A 21,868-nucleotide genomic window follows, 5' to 3' on the forward strand; every position below is an offset into this window, starting at 1 on the left:
ATGGTTCCGAGCAACCACTGGCGTCTGCATCTAAAACGCTTAGTCCCGCGCAGGCCCATTACTCCCAGGTGGAAAAAGAGGCTTTGGCCATTGTCTACGCTGTTACCAAGTTTCACCCTTTCTTGTATGGCACAAAGTTTCAGTTAATCACTGACCATAAGCCGTTAATATCATTACATGGCCCCGCCTCTCAGATTCCGGATAGGGCGGCCCACAGACTACAGCGCTGGGCCTTGTTCCTCTCTAAGTACCATTATGACATTCATTTTCGCCGTACAGGACAGCATGCCAACGCCGACGCTCTTTCCCGTCTTCCGGTGGGCCCGGATCCTACGTTCGATCGAGAGGAGATTATGTGTTTTCATTTGGATGTGGCGTCCCGCCAAGCAGTTGATGGCTTCCCGATCACTAGTTCTCGAGTCGCCAGGGAAACGGCGGCTGACCCGGTTCTCCAGCAAGTAGTTCGCCTCATTCAGCAGGGGTGGTCCTCCCGCCCTCCGGGCCGGGCCTCGGACCCTCTTCGTAATTATTTTCTTCTACGAGACCGCCTCTCGGTCTTGGAAGGAGTTCTCCTTCTGGCTACCGATGATACAGCTCCTCGCGTGGTTGTTCCTGCAGGTTTACGAAGGGAGGTCCTCACGTTATTACATGCGGGGCACTGGGGTGTTTCCCGTACTAAAACCTTGGCTCGCAGACATGTGTACTGGCCCAGTATTGACAGAGAAATTGAGCACTTGGTGGCCGCCTGTTCCCAGTGTGCGAGCCAACAAGCATCTCCTAGGGCAGCGTTCTCTTCATGGCCGCCGGCAACCCAAGCATGGGAACGTGTTCACATAGATTTTGCGGGCCCGTTTCTCAATGGCTTTTGGCTCATTGTCATTGATGCTTATTCCCGATTCCCATATGTGGTTCGCTGCTCCTCAACCACTTCCGAAGTTGCAATCCAGGCACTAGCAAAAATCTTTTCTGTGGAAGGTCTGCCAATCACCCTGGTCTCAGACAATGGACCGCAGTTTATTTCGCAGACCTTACAGGATTTTTGTAGGCGCTTCGGTATTCGGCATGTTTGCTCTCCCCCCTTCCATCCACAATCGAATGGGGAAGCCGAGCGCATGGTGCGCACATTTAAGACGCAGATGAAAAAGTATGTGCACGAATTTCCTGCAGAGGAAGCATTGACGTTTTTCTTGACGGCATACCGGACCACACCAAGAACGCAGCCCCGCAGAGCTCCTCCATGGGCGTCAACATAGGACTCTGCTGCACCTCCTCCGGCCTGGTCCTCGCCAGTCTTCACAAAACGGAGTACCTGGCTTTCCACTGGGTATGTCGGTCTGGGCCCGTGGGTTTGGTCGCAATCCACGTTGGATACCGGCGGTGGTCCTGCGCCAAAATGGCCGCCGGCTCTATACCTTGCAGGCGGGGGACCGGGTGGTACGTCGTCACCAAAATCAGCTCCGTCCACATTCGGGCACCCACCCTCCGACCTCTCGGACACCGGCTTCCCCATTGCCGGCTCCTGTCTTGGTTTCACAGGGGACGTTACCTCCTCTCCCCGCTGTGACTCTGCCGCACGGTGATGGTTCTCAGCCTTGGCAGCCTCCAGTAGCTCCAGCACCGGCATCGCCATCATTCGAGATGCCCCAGCGAGAGCCGGACCCCCTAGCAGGCCCGGTTTCGCGGGAGTCTAGTTCACCTGTGGTCGTCCCTTCCTCTTCGTCCCTGCCACCGGGTCTTGCCCCTCCCGAGGTGGAACAGGATCCGGAGTTCGACAGCTTGTCGCCCGTTCTGTCCCGGGCTCCGGTTGTGGGACGACGGGGGCCTCTTCGTGTGGGTCACTTCCAGCCGTATTCGAAGGTTCCGGCTCGAGGGTTGGCAGATCCTCTCGACTCTGACCATCCAATGGAAGTGGAGGTCATCGCTCCTGCCCGACGCTCCACCTTCCGACGCAGTGGATCACAGTGGCTTCACCCCCCGAAGGAGGAGGAGTGTAGTAGCCACCAGAAAGATCGCAGGAGGCGCACATTGGCACGGCGCGTCACGGACGGTAGTTGCCGCAAGTAGAGTCCCGTCCACCAGAGGGCACGCGAGAATTCGGACGCGACCTCTGCCGGCGTAACAACAAGAACAACAACAACTCCGGCAGCACGGGCCGTGCCCAGTCAGTTAACATCGGGCATGCCTAGGGCACAGTCCCAGTCTACGCTAAGTGAAGTGCGACGTAACGTGAACAGTGTTACTACAGTATGCATACTTGACAATGTCAACATGTGGATATGCTACACTGTCTTCAGTGTATCTCCACTGCAGTGATCCAATATCGAAAGCCACAGTGACCACACTATCACACATGATGTGACGGGAATATCAATGTTGTATCCAGACCTTTGCCATAAATATGTTAACATTGGTCTATACCTTGTTTCATAAAGTTGGTTATAGATAACAGTGAAAGCAGATGATGAAACATCAGTCATGTAATGTGACCTGGGTTTGCCAATTTGCAAAAATACAAACTCAACAAGATCCATGCAATAGAGTTTGTACTGTCTAAATAAATATACCTCCAGAGGTTGGTAGCATTTGGCTGGCTTTGGTGGCAGTATCTGTAGCATAATATTCTTGTTAGGAAAACATTATTTTATCAGACTGTAGTCTTTGTGCCTTTACTATGAATCACAAAGTAATAGACCATTCTCACCAACATGTTCACAAAGGACCAACCTGAAAAAACTTTTCATGTGCTCTCTGGTCATTTTTCCATTTTTACTCACTTCAGTACAGAAGTTCTGTGGACACATTTCTGCTAGTTTCTTTGCAACCTGTGGGCCAAATGGCCCCTGTGTTTTCTGCAAACAAATGTAAAGTTAAAGCTTGTTAGTTAATCTACCATCTATCAATACAGCCACATCCATTTGGCAACTGTGTGTGGCACTATGAACAGATTTTACCACACCAGCTGTTGATTTTTTGCATCTGTGTGATAGTGTCTGGGCGATATTGCACACATGTGCTTAACAACCTTTTTTGTCTTCAACAAACATGTTTACATCTGCCTCAAATGTTTCTCCTCTCTTTCTAATAATATGGTACTTTTAATTTCTTTGTTTGCCATGACTGTAGTGATATGCCTGGATGATTGTTATCTACTTCTTTGAGGTCACTGATGAAATGCAAAGAAGTTTTAAAATTGTCCAGAGCAATGGTCCAACAGCTCCCACAATCTGCACTTGAATGTGCCAATAGTGGTCTACTGATCCACAGTCTTCGGCTTTGTCAAACTGCACTCTGACAGATTCATTTAAAGCCTTCAGTTTTGAAGTTTGTTTCTCTTGAAGTTGCCTGGGTCATGTTTTTTCTGCATCGCATAATTTAAAATTATCTCACACTTAGATTCTGAACTGATGTGACTATAACAGTTCATAAGTTTTCTGTAAGAAAGTCAACCTTTATTAAAATAATTCTCACAAATATTGTCCAATGTTCTTTCATCAATACACTGTAGCACACTGCTTCATGATATTTTTGGGTTTGAAGGTGCGTATCCACGACTTTATTTAATGGTGAGAACATTCCAGAACTGTTGAGACTATCATACCCGTGGGCAGTTTCTTCGTCACTGTCAGACTCAATCACTATTCCGATCCAATGTGTCGGTATGTATCTGTTAAACCCCATAGTATTTTTTCATTATAATGTCACTTAACGTGTAGGAACATTGCTGATCCTCCACTACAATTACATACTCATTATCCGAAGCGTAAGCTCGACATACCTTTATAAGCATCAGGTTCACAACATTCACACGATTAACAGCCTGCAGCTTGTTCATGTTTGACATCCGTACATGTGTTTCACCATGACACTGCAACATTAATGTTCATACTGTCTTCACAGCTACGGCACAGTGGGGCTACTACTCTGACCTTCAGATGGCGCTGGTGGCTACACACGTAGTTATATACATGAATGACGTTGATAGCTATTCAGAAGGGTACAACATTACATTTAACACAAGTTTTCTATCAGTTTTACTCATTCGAACTGGGGTACTTCCCTTCTTAGAATAGTTCTATATATGTCACATAGGGATTTTCTGAAAATCGTCCAAAGCTGTCACTTACTACTTCTTCTACCGCCAACTGGTTCTATAGAACTTCTTGCCACTCTTCCTGAAGCATGCACCTCCCATTCCTATCTACATCCTAAAATATATTAATAACCATACTGGCTGTCCCATATCAGCTAGCTTTCAAGCCCCCAATCAAAAGTATCACAGACATGTTTGATCACTTCCTTGAGCATCTCAAATCCATTTCATTCCTCTTCCATCTGGAACCGTCCTTGTTACCGCCAGCCTGACCTCTCTCCAAGCAGATATTGCACATGGCCTCTCAGCCCAATAACATCACCTCTCCTAAAGAGAACCAAAAAGTCTACAAAAAAACACTGTCTATTGTCACCCTAACCAACTTCATCTGTACCCATAATTACTTTACTTTCGAGTGCCAGGACTACAAATAAATCAAGGAGCATGTCCTAGGAACCACAATGGTCCCGTCCTATGTCAACCTTTCCATGCCATGCAAGAGGCAGTTCTCAAGGCCTGGAAGCTGACCACCTGGCTTGATACGGACTTATTAATGACATCTTTGTGGTTTGTACTCATGATAAGAAGAAATCCTCCACATCCAGCAACAGTTTAATTCATTTTCTCAATTCAAAATCACCTGATCCTTTTCCAGAACCAAAGCTGCCTTCCTTGTCATTGACCATTTCCACACTGTTTGCTGATGACAATTCTATCCGAGATGGCAAAGGACTTATAACAGCAAGCAACTGGAATTAATATTGTGAGATCTTAAAGCTTTCCCGGTGTATCAAATGTTTGTATTGCTCTCTAGTGTCCAGCCAGGTGCAGTTGTCAATTAAACACAATATTTCAAAGGTGTAGCTTGCTATCATCTTCAGGAGATACCAAAAGAATGGGTGTCTTTGCTCCATCACACTTCCTTTATACTCTTCATCACTCCCCACACCTTCCCTTACTAGCTGGCCACGCAACACGTGCGGTAAAGTGATAGGCAGATGCAATTGCTGAATATTGGGCATGCACTGCAGTTTCTCTATGTTCTTGTCAACTCTATCAGGTGCAGAAGTAGCTCTCAGCTGGCTCTTCAGCTGGCTGAGCACTGGGTCCCAACCTTTCCTGACAGTGAAGCCACTGTCGCTATTGATCAGCCCATTGGCCACTTTAACTTCAAGTCACTCCGAAGAAAGTATACTGAGGGAGCTTGAGCATTTTAAGGATATATTCAAGGAGAACAGATACAGCACAAGGCAAATTCAATGTGTGTTCATGCAGAAGGTGCAGGTCCAGCAAATTGAGCACTATGAGGAGTTAAAGACATTGGAGTACCTGCCATACTTGACTCACTGTAATATTTAATGCATTTTCCACTATTAGCTATTGTGTCAGATGATGTGTGACTCTGTAAAATGTGTGTGTACTATATCTCATGGAAATGCAGTAATACAATGAGCAGACTGTGTTCTTGTAACCCAGTGTGGGTTGCAACATAATTATATGCTCACACTCACATCAGAGGTGATATGGGATTTAAGGTCATCCATTTCTTGGTATATGGAGCCTGTGCGCAGGAGTGAAACAGCTGAGATTTTTCAGGTCTCTGAGGTTGGAGACAGTACAGAAAGACTTCGGTATTAGGCTAAGTATGAACATATGGTGATAGTGAAATGAGACTCTGGGTTGGCTTACTGATCTCCTTTTCACTACTTCTTCACATGTTATCAATGAACATGCAGAAGAGCACAGACACTAGTTTATAAAAATGTAGATGAGGCTTGTTAGAGTCTCCAGTCAGCTGGCAGAGCAAATGGACACCCCAGCGTATAAGTTTGTTAAGATAAACAGTAACATACTGGATGGCACTAAAGACCACGAACCGTGAAAGTGCCAGAATCTGTTGCTTTAATCGAACCCTTAGTTTTAAGTATACGTTAAAGTGGAAGTGACATACAGATAGGTACATGTAGACAAATGTATGATGGAAACCAATAACCCAGTCCAGAGGTACTTACAGGCACACTTTACAAGTCCTTCTTAGTGTGGAAGCTTAACTCACAAGATGTCTTCTGTATAGGCTGTTGTTCATCTGAGGCTGAAAGTCTTTTGATCACTGGACTCGATCTCTGCCTTGGATGGTGTTTGAGTGTGTCTACATATGACATTTGGAGATGTTTGCTTGCAGATGGGTTGTGATTCCATTGCTTTTTATCTTTAATTCGCAATCTGTGAGTGTGAAATCAAGCAGTGGTTTCTCAATGGACTGGTGAAAGTGGCTTGCACTACACATCCCTACCTAAGTTACAGGCTTACAATTAATATTCATACTTAGATTTTTTTCTTTTTTTCCTGGCGACCTTGCATGATTCAGACATTTCAGTGCAGACCGATAACGAGAGGTGCCAAGAGTGCAGAACACACACCAACCTCAATCAACACTCAAAATCTGCAGTTGTAGAACACTGTGTAGCTATAGGGGTCTGAATGAAATATGAACAAATGGAAGTGCAAGGGCAGATCTTGTCACTTCTCAAAAAACCATGGGACCCAGAACTAAGCCACCTGAGATCACACTGTCAGCCGAGATTTACTTCCACACATGACAGTTGCAGCAGAAGCACTGAGGGATTGTAGTTGGCATCCAGCAGTTTGCGATTCCCCCCCACCCTCACCACTCCGCATGACACAGTGAGCAGCCTGGTAATGGGAGAAGGGGGTGAGGAGCGATAAGAGTAGAAAGGAGGTGCGATGTAACAGACAGATGTTATATGTGTATCACCTGAGGTATGCTTCAAAACATTGTGTTATCTAAATGATGTCCCTGCCTGGACAACTGAAAGCAATACAACAAGAATGGATAGTGTTTTAAAAAAGGCCAAGATGAACATCAACAGAAGTAAAACAATGGTAATGGAATGCAATCAAATTATGATGATACAGACAGAATTAGATCAGGAAACAAGGCACAAAGTAATTGACGAGATTTGCTATTTGGGCAGCAAAACAAGTGGTGGTAAACAAAATTGAGATGACAAAAAGCAGACTGGCAATAGCAAGAAGAGCATTTATATAAAAAAAGAGAACTTCATTAACACAGAATATAAATTTGAGTGTTGGGATGTTTTTCTGAAGGTATTTGCATGAACTGTAGCCTTATATGGAAACAAAATGAGGACAATAAGCAGTTTGGAGAAGAAGAGAATGGAAGATTTTAAAATGTGATGCAACTGAACAATGTTTAAAATTACATGGGTGGATCAAATAACTAATGAAGCAATACTGAATTGAATTGGGAGGAAAAAATAAATTTGTGCCACAACCTGACTCAGAGACGGGATCGGTGGTTAGGACAAATCCTGAAACATAAGGGAACAGTCATGGAAGGAAATGTGTGTGCAAAGGGAAGCTGAGGTTTGAATATACATCGATCGTTCATATTAATGTGACCATTGCCTATGTATGATGACAACGTACAATAATCACTCACAGAGAGCAGGCAGCAGCACTAGTAGTGGAGGGTGTTTAAAGCATGTCAGGGGGCATAGAAGGGTGTAAACAGAATGATTTATCTGACGTCCAAAAGGGCATGATCACTGGTTTTGCTGACTTCTGGTCATTGGAATTTGCATGCCCATATCGCAACTGGATGCCCACTGAATGACAACAGGTGACCACCTCATATAATGACATTTTATGCTCCATCAGACTGCTACTGGTGTGTAATGCGTGAAACGTCTGAAAGCAAACACCCAGGCTGGCAGAGCATGCATTATGGCATGAGGAATGTTTTTGTGGCATACCCTGGATGACCTTGTCATTCTGGAAGACACAATGGATCAACACAAGTACGCATCTATCGCTGGGGACCATGACCACCCCTAGATGCAGTTTGTTTATCCTCGGCACCATGACATCTACCAGCAGGACAATGCAATGTGTCACACAGTTCACAGTGTACATGCATCATTTGAAGAGCACCAGGATGAGTTTACCACACTCCCGTGGCCACCAAACTCTCTGCATTTAAACTTAATTGAGAATCCTGTGGGATCACCTCGAGTGGGCTGTCAACACCATAGATCCACAACCAAGAATCCTAGCACAGCTGGCCATGGCATTAGAGTTGACATGGATCCACATCCCAGTTGGTACCTTCCAGTATCTCACTTGCAATCTTCCTGCATGCCCTGCCGCAGTCCCTACATGAAAAGGTGGTTATTTAGGCTTTCAACAGGTGATCACATTAATGAGACTGTACACTGTAGTAAGCAGAATCGAACTGATGTAGGCTGCAGTAGTCACACAGACACCGAGATGGACAGGCTTGCACAGGGTAGACTAGCACAGAGAGCTGCATCAAACCACTCAGTACAAAGTACTTACTCTTGTCAGTCATGATACCAAGTGTAAATTGAATACTTATAAAACACACTAACACATTGAAAAATGCACTGTAAAAATTTGTCCTTCAAAACATAAAATTAGCTCACCAATTTGTAGCAAGCTGCCATAGTTAATACAACAACATTTTTTGGAAATCTTGCATTCTGAATTTGTTTGTCTTTAATCATTTCAAATACAGTTAGCATATCTTGGTACTTCTCATTCTTGTAGAGGAGGTCCAAAAGTAACTGATATGATATTAACTGATCAAAAATCCCATCAAGAGCAGAATCTGTGAATGCCTAGAAACAAACAGAAAAATTAAAAGACACAGGGAAAGACTAACTTTATTTTAAGAAAAACAAGTAACATCAAATACAAAGAAGTATGGTCACTGGCTACTCCTCTCTTCTAAAACTGAAGTTAAAAACTTGTAAATTTTACAAATTGTAAAGTATGTGCATATAAATCAATTAGTGTCTTAATGAGTTATATTTGTAGGAATGAGAGAGACATCAGACACTACTGTCCAATGCAGATGCCATGAACTAAATGTCACGGAACTTTGTGAGATCACAGCCCCTTGTACTATGACATGGACAATATTATTCACAGGAGCACTTTTAACAGGGCATAATTTTACATTTAAAATAGCCAAGAATTTCCATTAATATTGCATTTAAGTTCTAGCAAGTTTTGAAATTTTTTGTTGCCAAGCTGATCACGGGTATTGAGTATCACACACAAGATAAACTATCAAATGAATCCCAGTGCTGAACTATTTCATGTTGTGGAGGATGATTCAAAAATCCCTTGATATTTCCTTGAAATCACTAAAGAAAGTACAGCCACTGTTTCTGCTCGACTGAGGGGGATGACTTACCAAGAGGTCCGACAGGATTTCCTTAGGAAGTTTAGAAAGACAGGTCCATCTGAGCAAGCTATCAGGGATTTGGTAAAAAAGTTCAAAAGAATGGGAAGTGTTGCTGATGGAGTAAATTCCAGGTGGCCAGTAACATCACTAGAGCCTATAGACATCGCACAGAATGCTACTAACTGCAGTCCAACCGCCCCAACATGATGGCTCAGTGGGAAGCTAAATGTCCTGCAAACAACTGTGTGACAGACACTGAGATTCACGTTGAATAAACAGGCGTTCAACATCCAAACTATGCACCACCTTGACCATAAAGACACTGCTGCTCGTGTTGCCATTTATGGCGAGAGACCTTCTACAATCACAGAGGACGAAAATCTCATGGAAAACTTTCTGTTCAGTGATGAGTCCACAATGCACACATGTGGCAAGGTGAATAGGCACAACTGTCACATTTGGGCGTACAATAACAGACACAATTTACCTAGATATGCTTCAACAGTAAGAAGTCTGTTCAAAAAATTATGGAACATTCATAATTTTGCGCCAATGGTGTGTTGGAGCAAAATGCGGTTGGCATCCCTGCACATGCCTGTGTTTAACATGTAACTGCTGGAAGTTTCATTGTTGTATGTCTGTTACTTACTGTTCAGTGCTACACTGAGTAGAACGTTGAGTTGCATATTTTGCGAATTTCGAGATGGCAGAGTTAAGAGGGACAACACATCTGCTTTAAATTTTGCGTGATACTCAAGAAAACCTTACACAGGCACACCAAATGATGCAGGAAGCCTACAGTGATGAGTGCTTAAGCTATACTCAGTGTTACGAATGGTTCACACAGTTTAAAAATGGCCTGACAGAAGTGAAAGATGATCACCGTTCAGGACACCCTTCGACACTCATGTCACAAAACATCAACTAAATGGTGCTTGCCAATCGAAGACCAAGTGTCCAAAAGATTGCAGAAGACTGTAACATTTCAGTTGGATCATGTCATGAATCCTGACATAGCATCATAGAATGCACTGTGTTGCTGCCAAGTTCGTCCCATGGCTCATGAGTGAAGACCAAAAAAACCTCACCTCACAATCTGTGAAGAGCTTTTGGATCAGGCAAATGAGAATGAGATGTTCCTTTTCATGGGTGGTGAGACATGGGTCTAAGGTTATGATGTTATGATGTTGAGAGCAATGTTCAATCTTCACAATGGGTCGGGAAATGTTCTCCAAGACCAAAAAAAGGTCGTCAGGTCAGGTCAAATGTCAAAGCCATGCTGATAGTGTTTCCTTTGACTTTGAAGGATTAGTTCAGCTTGAATTCGTACCACAAGGACAAACTGTTAATTGAAGTTACTATCGGGACGCGTTACGACACTTGTGAGAAAATGCAACAAGGAAATGGCCTGAAATGTGGCAAGACAATTCATGGCTCTTGCATCACGATAATGCACCTGCACATACATCCCTGTTGACGCATGACTATTGCACAAAAAACAAAATCACTCTGCTGCCTCATCCTATATACTCTCCACACCTGGCCCCTGTGGACTTTCTGTTATTTCCAAAGTTGAAAAACCTGTTGAAATGGCTAAGATTTGCAACAACAGATGAGAAAAAGAAGATTCACAGATGGTACTTCACATGATCCAACAGAAGGCATACCAGCAATACTTTCAGAAGTGGGAATGACATTGGAAGTGGTATATCAATTGTGGAGGAGAGTATTTTGAAGGAGACCTTGCATAATAAGTAAAAGGTAAGCGTAGAAAAATTTTGTGGACAAAGTTCCAGAATTTTTTGAACAGAACTCATATCTGGAACCACAACTTGAACAGGATAGGACAGGGACTACGATTGTTGTGTGTGGATGTGAGCCGAATTGGTGACACTTCGCTCTCAGCTTCAGGCTGTGATGGCTTCGGTTACACAACTTGAAGCTGCAGTGGATGGGCACCACTATTGTGGGCTGGCCGTGGGGATCCAACGGACGTCCAACGCATCAGAGTCCTCCGATAGGTCCTCACTGGTGGCCAACCCAGTTACTGCTCACACTGAGGCTGACCCTTCACCTGTGGTCGAGTGGGAGGTCGCCCCAGGCAACGAAAGACTTCCCAGGCAGCCGCACATAAGGCGACAGCATCCGGCTCAGCGACAGTGTCAGCCACAGAGAGCACCTGGAACCTGTTGGTCAGACAAACCAGGGAGCCAGTTTGTCTGGCAGACAGGTTCCAGGTGCTCTCTGTGGCTGAAACTGTCATTGAGCCGGATGCTGTCCCCTGTCCTGTTTCAGAGGAAACCACTCAGCCTGCAAGATCCGGGCAATCACAGAGGCTAGGATTATTGGTAGTTGGGAGCTCCACCGTTAGGCACGTTATGGGGCCCCTTAGGGACTTGACTGACAAGGAAGGTAAGAAATCCAATGTGCACTCCACGTGCATACCAGTTGGAGTCATTCCAGATGTGGAAAGGGTCTTCCTGGATGCCATGAAGAGCACAGGGTGCAGCCAACTGTAGGTGGTGGCTCACGTCAGTACCAATGATGTGTGTCACTTTGGATCAGAAGAGATTCTCTCTGGTTTCGAGCGGCTAACAGAAGTGGTAAAGGCTGCTAGTCTTGCTTGCAAGATGAAAGCAGAGCTGACCATTTTCAGCATAGTAGACAGTACCGATTGCAGACCTCTGGTAGAGAGCCCAGTGAAGGGTATGAATCAGGGGCTCAGACGGTTCTGCGACCGTCTAGGCTGTAGATTCCTCGATTTGCGCCAAAGGGTGGTTGGGTTTTGGGTTCCGCTGAATAGGTCAGGTGTCCACTATATGCAGGAGGTGGCTACACACGTAGCAGGGGCCGTGTGGCGTGGACTGGGCAGTTTTTTAGGTTAGAGGGTCTTGGGAAAACACAAGAAGGACTTCAGTCACAAAGGGTGCGGGCTGAACACAGAAAAAACGTAGATACAGGAACCATTGGTATAACAATAGTAAATTGTCATAGTTGTGTTGGGAAAGTACCAAAGCTCCAAGCGCTAATAGAAAGCACTGATGTTCAAATCATTATAGGCACTGAAAGCTGGCTAAAGCCGGATATAAGCTGAGCTGAAATTTTTGCGAAGAACCTAATGGTGTTCCAAAAGGATAGGCTAAACACGGTTGGCGGTGGCATGTTTATTGTTATCCGAAGTAGTTTAACTTGTCGCGAAATTGAAGTAGATACTTCCTGTGAGTTAGTATGGGCAGAGGTCATTGTCGGCAACCGGAATAAAATAATAATTGGATCATTTTACCGACCTCCCAATTGAATACTGTAATCCCCAAATCCTCGAAAAATAAGCAAAAAATATACCTATTCAAAGAAGCAGATAAAAATTCACTTGAAGCCTTCCTGAGAGAGAATCTCCACTCATTCCAAATTTATATTATAAGTGCAGACTAGATGTGGCTTAAATTCAAAGAAATAGTATCAGCAGCAATTGAGAGACTTGTACCAAATAAAATAACAAACGATGGAGCTGATCCTCCTTGGTACACAAAACGGGTTAGAACAATGTTGAGAAACAACGAAACAAACATGCCAAATTTAAACAGACGCAAAATCCTCAACATTGGCGATCTTTTACAGAAGCTCGAAATTTAGCGTGGAGCTATAACAGTTTCCACAACAAAACTTTGTCTCGAAACCTGGCAGAAAATCCAAAGAGATTCTGGTCGTATGTGAAGTATGTTAGCGGCAAGAAACAATCAATGCCTTCTCTGCACAATAGCAATGGAGATACTATCGAAGACAGTGCTGCCAAAGCAGAGTTACTAAACAGAGCCTTCCGAAATGCCTTCACAAAAGAAGACAAAGCAAATATTCCAGAATTGAAATCGAGAACAGCTGCCAACATGAGAAACGTACAAGTAAATATCCTCGGAAGAGTGAAGCAACTTAAATCACTTAATAAAAGCAAGTCTTCTGGGCCAGACTGTATAACAATTAGGTTCCTTTTGGAGTGTGCTGATGCATTAGCTGCATACTTAACAATCATATACAACCGTTCGCTCGACGAAAAATCCGTACCCAAAGACTGGAAAGTTGCACAGGTCACACAAATATTCAAGAAAGGTAGTAGGAGTAATCCACTAAATTACAGGCCCATATCATTAACATTGATATGCAGCAGGATTTTAGAACATATATTGTGTTCGAACATTATGAATTACCTTGAAGAAAACTGGCTATTGACACACAGTCAACATGGGTTTACAAAATGTCGTTCATGTGAAACACAACTATCTCTTTACTCACATGAAGTGTTGAGTGCCATTGACAAGGGATTTCAGATCGATTCTGGATTTCTGGAAGGCTTTTGACACTGTACCACAGAAGCGGCTCATAGTGAAATTGCGTGCTTATGGAATATTGTCTCAGTTATGTGACTGGATTTGTGATTTCCTGTCAGAGAGTTCACAGTTCAAAGTAACTGACTGAAAGTCATAGAGTAAAACAGAAGTGATTTCTGGCATTCCCCAAAGTAGTGTTATAGGCCCTTTGCTGTTCCTTATTTATATAAATGATTTTGGAGACAATCTGAGCTGCCGTCTTCGGTTGTTTGCAGATGACGCTGTCGTTTATTGACTAATAAAGTCATCAGAAGACCAAAACAAACTGCAAAATGATTTAGAAAAGATATCTGAATGGTGCAAAAAGTGGCAGTTGACCCTAAATAACGAAAAGTGCGAGGTCATCCACATGAGTGCTAAAAGGAACTCGTTAAATTTCGGTTACATGATAAATCAGTCTAATCTAAAAGCTGTAAATTCAACTAAATACCTAGGTATTACAATAACAAACCACTTAAATTGGAAGGAGCACACAGAAAATGTTGTGGGGAAGGCTAACCAAAGACTGAGTTTTGTTGGTAGGACACTTAGAAAATGTAACATACCTACTAAGGAGACTGCCTACACTATGCTTGTCTGTCCTCTTTTAGAATACTGCTGCGCGGTGTGGGATCCTTACCAGACAGGGCTGACACGAGTACATCGAAAAATCGAAAAAATTCAAAGAAAGGCAGCACGTTTTGTATTATCGCAAAATATGGGAGAGAGTGTCACAGAAATGATACAGGTTCTGGGCTGGACATCATTAAAAGAAAGGCGTTTTTCGTTGCGACAGAATCTTCTCAGGAAATTCCAATCACCAACTTTCTCCTCCGAATGTGAAAATATTTTGTTGACACCGGCCTACATAATGAGGAATGATCACCAAGATAAAATAAGGGAAATCAGAGCTCTTACGGAAAGATACAGGTGTTCGTTCTTTCCGCGCGCTATATGAGTTTGGAGTAATAGAAAATTGTGAAGGTGGTTCGATGAACCCTCCGCCAGGCACTTAAATGAGATTTGCAGAGTATCGATGTAGGTGTAGATGTAGACTGTTTCGTGCCACACAAAGAGACGGAAGCTATATGAACATTTGCAGGGTCACCACATTCAGATGTATGGATGTACGTTCTCCATGTGGTGTGTAATGAAGCTATTATTTCCATTTTGTGAATAAACGTTTGTTCACCAAAAATGTCAAGGGACTTTTGAATCACCCTGTATTATGATTATGAGATTTACATGCAATAAAAAATAGTATGAATCCTGACAAGACAATCAGTTTAAAATGATTCCTGCTGGTAATCACTGTTTATCACTTACGTACCAGGTTATGGAAAATGATTACCATTTCTAGACTTAAGTGTTTTGCTTTATTATCCCTTTGAAGGAGTGAATAAAGTATGTGCGACTTTCTGAATTTTATTCATTAGTGTGATATCATGTCAATGTGACTATGAAGGCAGGGGAGCACAATGGAACAGCTGACCAGGAGGATAAGAAGATGTGCACGCATTTAGAAAGTTTAAAGCTGCCCTTTTTTTGGGAGTTGGAGGGGGAGGGTGATAAGTGTTATAAACCTATATAAAGACATTAGAACAGGAAGGAGCCCATTAGAGATGTAACACAAAGGAAATTGAATTGACCATGTGCTTTTCAAAGGAATCAGCCTTAAGTGATTTAGGGAAATCATGGGAAACTTAAATCTAGATGACTGAGTGGGTATTTTACTCCAACTCCTAAAAAATGTGGTTCCGCTTGGTTACAGGGTAACAAAGCAGATTAGTAAAATTAAACCTAAGCATAAGCCAGAAATCTGAGTGCACTCCTCTCAACTCACAATAAATATTTAAGTAAATATTTACCGTTATAATTGCTGGTACTGCAACAGAAATGGTCACAATGCAGAACCAATCGTAAGATAGGGACCTGTAGGTTCCAGTGTAACTTTGAAATGTTTCAAGAAATTTCAATTGAATTTGATGTATATATATGCTTTACTATCTCCAGAAAAATATACTGTAGTGAAAATACACACTGTATGGGTTGAGATGAGGGGTGGGTGGTGGGAACGAGTGACATGTAGAAATAAGTATAATGGCGAAATATCCAAATAAATTGCCAACATACTTACACGTATGCCTTACAGTGTGTAGAAGGGGGTTGAACACTCTTCACACACTAAAGGACAGTGGTCGTTGTGAGAAGGTGGAAACATTTAACAATAATTTTTAAAAAATGAGCAATATCAGAAATGAATATCTAGTTTTTGGGGTCACTACATTGATTTATAAGAATCCTGAAGACAGAACTTGGGCAAAGGATGTGACCAGAGTTTTCCAAGGCACATGTTTCACTGGGTGAAATGGAATCAGTACCTCATCCACCGGGACCATTGGTTTGTTGGTATAGTTCAGTAAACTGTTTCTGAATTAAGTGAGCGCAGCACCATCTGCCTGTAAAGCATCTGGTAAGGTTAACTGCATATTTGGATAAGTCCTGCTTCCCTTTGGAGATGCAATGTCTGAAGATGCCATGACTACAGAGGAGGGACTTTTCATATGTAATGGGTGACAGCATCTCAAAGTGGACGAACTGTTGGTGGTCAGTGCGCCTGATATGGACAAGGGTATTTATGTAGTAACTAAAGAGGTGGACACCAACATCCAAGAAGGTACCTGAGAAAAGCCAGATGAAGAGGATTGGGGATAGGCAGTGTCGCTCTACAGGAGAGACCAAAGACTGTAGACAAAGGTTTGAAGGTGTTTAAAGACTTCTCTAAGTGGCCTGTGAGCAGGTTGATTCAGGAGGTGTCACACATTTATTCATGGCAGTTTCAGGGATTTGTTTCTTGCAAAGGAGAAATAATGATGAATAAGAATTTGGCTGATCATGCAGATTAGGAAGGACATCATTGGGAAAGATTCCATTGCAGCAAAGCCACATCCATAGGGTTTTTGGTGTAAAGGGGTATTACATCTACGACGACATAAACAGAGGAAAGGTGGTAACGGAAGTGATTAGTGTCTCACATCCATAACAGAAGATTGTGGATAGTTTGTTGAGGATGGCAGCGAAGAAGAGTGAAGGATCTTCTTGTGAGAACAATGTTATGAGCCTTGACTAAGTGACCAGTTGGGAAATAAGCGAAGCTGAGTTTGTGCAATTTAGGGAGCAAATAAAAGGTGGGTGTACAGAGTTCTTTCTAGTAGGATAACTAATTGTGGCTCAGTTCAAAGTGGGACTTGTCACTGAAGACAATTCTGCTCCAGTCAATAAGAGTCCAGAATGAAGACATGTCCGGTGACACCCCAGACAGCAGTGGTATACCAATCTCACTGTCACTCGCCATACAGGCCAACACAACAGGAGTAATGGAATGGGGCGCCGCTTCTTTTCATAGCAGGACCCCTTTGGTTGTCACTCACAGCATCCTTACAGCACAGCGGTATGTCAACAATATTCTACTCACCATTTAGTTGCTCTTCATGGCAAGCCATCCCAGGGCTTATATTTCAGCAAGATAATGTCAGCCCTTTACATCGCGAGAGTTTCTACTGCTTATCTTCGTGCTTGCCAAATCCTACCTTGGCCAGCTATGTCACCACATCTCCCCCCAAACGAGAGCGTTTGGAGCAGTATGGGTAGGGTATGATACACCAACTGGACAGAATTTGACACGATATCCCTCAGGAGGATACCCAACAACTCTGTCAATCAATGCCAGGCCTAATAACTGTTTGGCATAAGGACCGGAGAAGGACCAACACATTATTTACTTGCTCAGTTTGTGTAGCTGTTACTCTGGAATAACTAATCCATTGTTTTTAATTTTAATCATTTGTTTGTATGTACATGAACATCAGATCTACCGATTCCCATTCCATACAGATAATTCCTTCGTGGTTTGTCTCTTTTTTTGTTCCAAAGTGTATGATCCCATCAATAGTGACATATATTAGTGGACGGTAAAGAATGTTAACTGGAGAAACAAGAAGTCACATTTTTTCCAGGTATTAAACTGAATAAAAATACTTAAAACTTATTTTCAAATCAGGTGTAAATGATGAAATATGTTTTGTTACAGATGTACTTACATTCAATGCTTCATCTGGCTTATTCAGGTAGTAAAACATTCTCATAACAACTGGTCCAAAGACAAAAGTTCCAAATCTTAGGTCCTTACTCTGATTGTTGAATCTGCAACCAAAATCCCAATATTTATACATACTGAAAAGAAACTACAGGTATCATATCTAAACAACTGACACATTCCTTGTGTTTCCCACCCAATGTTCTTAACACATTGTTCAGTATATTGCTCACTGATAGAGAGAGAGCGAGAGAGAGAGAGTTTATTAATATGCCCCTGGAAGGTACAAATCCTTGCTTAGTCCAACTACCCCAATCCCAATGTCTGTTAGGACTTGTCAGTGAGTCATCACCTGCAATACGGGTCTGAATCAGTAGGCAGATAACCACTCATAGGTGCAGTAGTTCGATCAGATTTAGTATGAAATAATTTGCTTTGACCTTGATCAATAAATTTACTGTACAGTCATTTGTTTTATAAGTTAGTAACAATGTTGTTAGGCAACATTCAAATAACAGAAAAACCAAAAATCAAATAATGGAAAATGCAGGATGGAATGTAACAATATTATGAAAAGGAAAAATGCTACTCACCATTTAGTGGAGAGGCTGAATCGCAGATAGGCACAATAAAAAGACTGTCACAATGTAAGCTTTCGGCCATCGAAGCCTTTGTTGAAAATAGACACACACACACACACACACACACACACACGAGTGCAGTGCGCGCATACGCAACTCATACAATGACTGCAGCCTCTGGCAGCTGAAGACAATGTTGTTCTCAAACATTTAAGTATTTAAAACTAAATCATGGCATCAACTAAATCTAAGCATGTGATGATGACTTTAGTGTAGAAACTGAAAGGGCTTGAAAGGTTGGGGAAAGAGAATCTCTTCAAAGCATTGCACTTGAGATAGGTGTTGGCATGACAGCAGCTTTTAACAAGTGGGGGGGGGGGGACACTAAAACTCATGAAACAGTATTATGTATTATGAAAAGGATAGTTGCTACTCACCATATAGGCCTTTGTAAAACACACACACACACACACACACACACACACACACACACGAACTGTGTGTATATTTTGTCTATCTTTGACATAGGCCTTATTGGTTGAAAGTTATTGTGTGGCAGTCTTCTTCTTGTGCCTATCTGTGACTCAGCACCTTTGCTATATGGTGAATAGCAACTATTATTTTCATAATATTGTTACATTCCATTGTGGACTTTTTATTTTTAACACTCATACAAGTCATACAATGATGATCGGTGATGCAGTTGAACTCAAAATACACCAGACTTTGAAGAAGCCTATAAGTAAAATTCTAGACAATGCTTTGTGGGTGTGGTTCGAACAGAAGATGAACTCCATTGTCTGGACCCAATCGTAAAAGAAAAGGCACCAATTTTGTATGAAAATTTACACAAAAATTAAAAATTTACAGTGTGCCAAAACTAGCTAGACTGTTGGCAAAAATGATGTGGCATTCAAAATGTAATTATCTTGAGCAAGAAGCTGTCGGATGACGAATCAGCTACCAATGAGTTTGTTCCAAAATCTGAAACCCCTGAGTAGGTGTATAACATTGATGAGCCTGGCTTGACCTACATAATGCTCCCTGCAAGAATTCTTGCTACACAGAATCCATCGGCACCACGTACAAAGCTTGCCAAAGACAGAATTACTATTGCTCTCTGTAGCACTGCTAATGGCGGTCATGAGATGCCTTTGTTTATGATGGCAGGAAAAGGCATTCAAAAACATTAATATCGCACGCAACCTGTATTTTATCGTAGCCAAAAGTCAACACGGATGATACAGCATCTTTAAGGAATGGTATTATGACCAATTAGTCCCTGCCATCACAAAATAACTACAAGGAAACAGACTCCCTAAACATGCCATATTGATACTTGATAATGCGATAACTCATCCATCTGAAGATGAACTTTAAAAGGTGAAATAAAAGCTTTATTCCGTCCTGCTAATATAACATGTATAATCCAACCCATGCACCATGGGATCAGTGAGTGGCTAAAGAAGTCATATCGTCAAAAATGCATTTGATCAATTTTAGAGGGGACACAAAGAGTTAGCACCTTGTTTCGAGCAATGAAATCAATAAATATAAAAGATGTGATCTGTACAGTTGCCAAAGTGTGGGAAGATTTGCCAGCATCTATGGTTGAAAAATCTTGACACAAACTATGGCCAAAAATCAAGGAATTTAAAGATGAAACATCAAAAGAAACAAGTGAGGAGAATCAAGATGAAACAGACCATGAAACAAGCAATGAAAGTCATGACGTAGTAGACACTCCTGCGATTTTGAGGCATTTGTACACATTACATACAACTGGACATTGGACCCAGTGGTATGAGTGAGTGGATCAGTATAGCTGACATTACTACACAATGGTAGAAGAATTAACCGATGATCAAATTACTGACACTGAAGAACTCATGAGAATGAGAATGGTGATGACACCAATGAAGACAACGAACCAATGGCTCGAGCATCACACATATATGGTAAAATTGCATGTGAAGGGAAATGGATAGGTTAAAGTTAGATATAGTGGGAATTAGTGAAGTTCGGTGGCAGGAGGAACAAGACTTTTGGTCATGTGACTACAGGGTTATAAACACAAAATCAAATAGGGGTAATGTAGGAGTAGGTTTAATAATGAATAGGAAAATAGGAATGCGGATAAGCTACTACAAACAGCATAGTGAACGCATTATTGTGGCCAAGATAGATACAAAACCCACACCTACTTCAGTAGTACAAGTTTATATGCCAACTAGCTCTGCAGATGACGCAGAAATTGAAGAAACGTATGATGAAATAAAAGAAATTATTCAGGTAGTGAAGGGAGACGAAAATTTAATAGTGCTGGGTGAATGGAATTCGGGTGTAGGAAAAGGGAGAGAAGGAAACGTAGTAGGTGAATATGGATTGGGGCTAAGAAATGAAAGAGGAAGCCGTCTGGTAGAATTTTGCACAGAGCACAACTTAATCATAGCTAACACTTGGTTTAAGACTCACGAAAGAAGGTTGCATACATGGAAGAATCCTGGAAATACCAGAAGGTATCAGATAGATTATATAATGGTAAGACAGAGATTTAGGAACCAGGTATTAAATTGTAAGACATTTCCAGGGGCAGATGTGGACTCTGACCACAATCTATTGGTTATGACCTGTAGATTAGAACTGAAGAAACTGCAAAAAGGTGGGAATTTAAGGAGGTGGGACCTGGATAAACTGAAAGAACGAGAGGTTGTACAGAGTTTCAGGGAGAGCATAAGGGAACAATTGACAGCAATGGGGGAAAGAAATACAGTAGAAGAAGAATGGGTAACTTTGAGGGATGAAGTAGTGAAGGCAGCAGAGGATCTAGTAGGTAAAAAGACGAGGGCTAGTAGAAATCCTTGCGTAACAGAAGAAATATTGAATTTAATTGATGAAAGGAGAAAATATAAAAATGCAGTAAATGAAGCAGGCAAAAAGGAATACAAACGTCTCAAAAATGAGATCGACAGGAAGTGCAAAATGGCTAAGCAGGGATGGCTAGAGGACAAATGTAAGGATGTAGAGGCTTATCTCACTAGGGGTAAGATAGATACTGCCTACAGGAAAATTAAAGAGACCTTTGGAGAAAAGAGAATGACTTGTATGAAAATGAAGAGCTCAGATGGAAACCCAGTTCTAAGCAAAGAAGGGAAAGCAGAAAGGTGGAAGGAGTATATAGAAGGTCTATACAAGGGTGATGTACTTGAGGACAATATTATGGAAATGGAAGAGGATGTAGATGAAGATGAAATGGGAGATACGATACTGCGTGAAGAGTTTGACAGAGCACTGAAAGACCTGAGTCGAAACAAGGCCCCCGGAGTAGACAACATTCCATTGGAACTACTGACGGCCTTCGGAGAGCCAGTCCTGACTAAACTCTACCATCTGGTGAGCAAGATGTATGAAACAGGCGAAATACCCTCAGACTTCAAGAAGAATATAATAATTCCAATCCCAAAGAAAGCAGGTGTTGACAGATGT

The 21,868-nt window shown here is 42.3% G+C and overlaps 1 protein-coding gene across 2 annotated transcripts in view; it reads right to left on the reverse strand.

Moving 5' to 3' along the window:
* LOC126260069 (pentatricopeptide repeat-containing protein 2, mitochondrial-like) overlaps window positions 1-21,868 on the reverse strand; it is a 76,320-nt gene that overhangs the window by 24,476 nt on the left and 29,976 nt on the right. For both annotated transcript variants that reach the window (XM_049957267.1, XM_049957266.1), the window contains exons 3-4: window positions 17,806-17,908; window positions 8,578-8,772 (exon numbers count right to left, since the gene is read on the reverse strand). In XM_049957267.1, coding sequence (XP_049813224.1) covers window positions 8,578-8,772; window positions 17,806-17,908 — 298 coding nt within the window. The remainder of the gene's footprint in view (window positions 1-8,577; window positions 8,773-17,805; window positions 17,909-21,868) is intronic.

The sequence above is a fragment of the Schistocerca nitens genome, chromosome 5 (assembly GCF_023898315.1).
Source record: "Schistocerca nitens isolate TAMUIC-IGC-003100 chromosome 5, iqSchNite1.1, whole genome shotgun sequence".
In the NCBI taxonomy this organism is placed as follows: Eukaryota; Metazoa; Arthropoda; class Insecta; order Orthoptera; family Acrididae; genus Schistocerca; species Schistocerca nitens.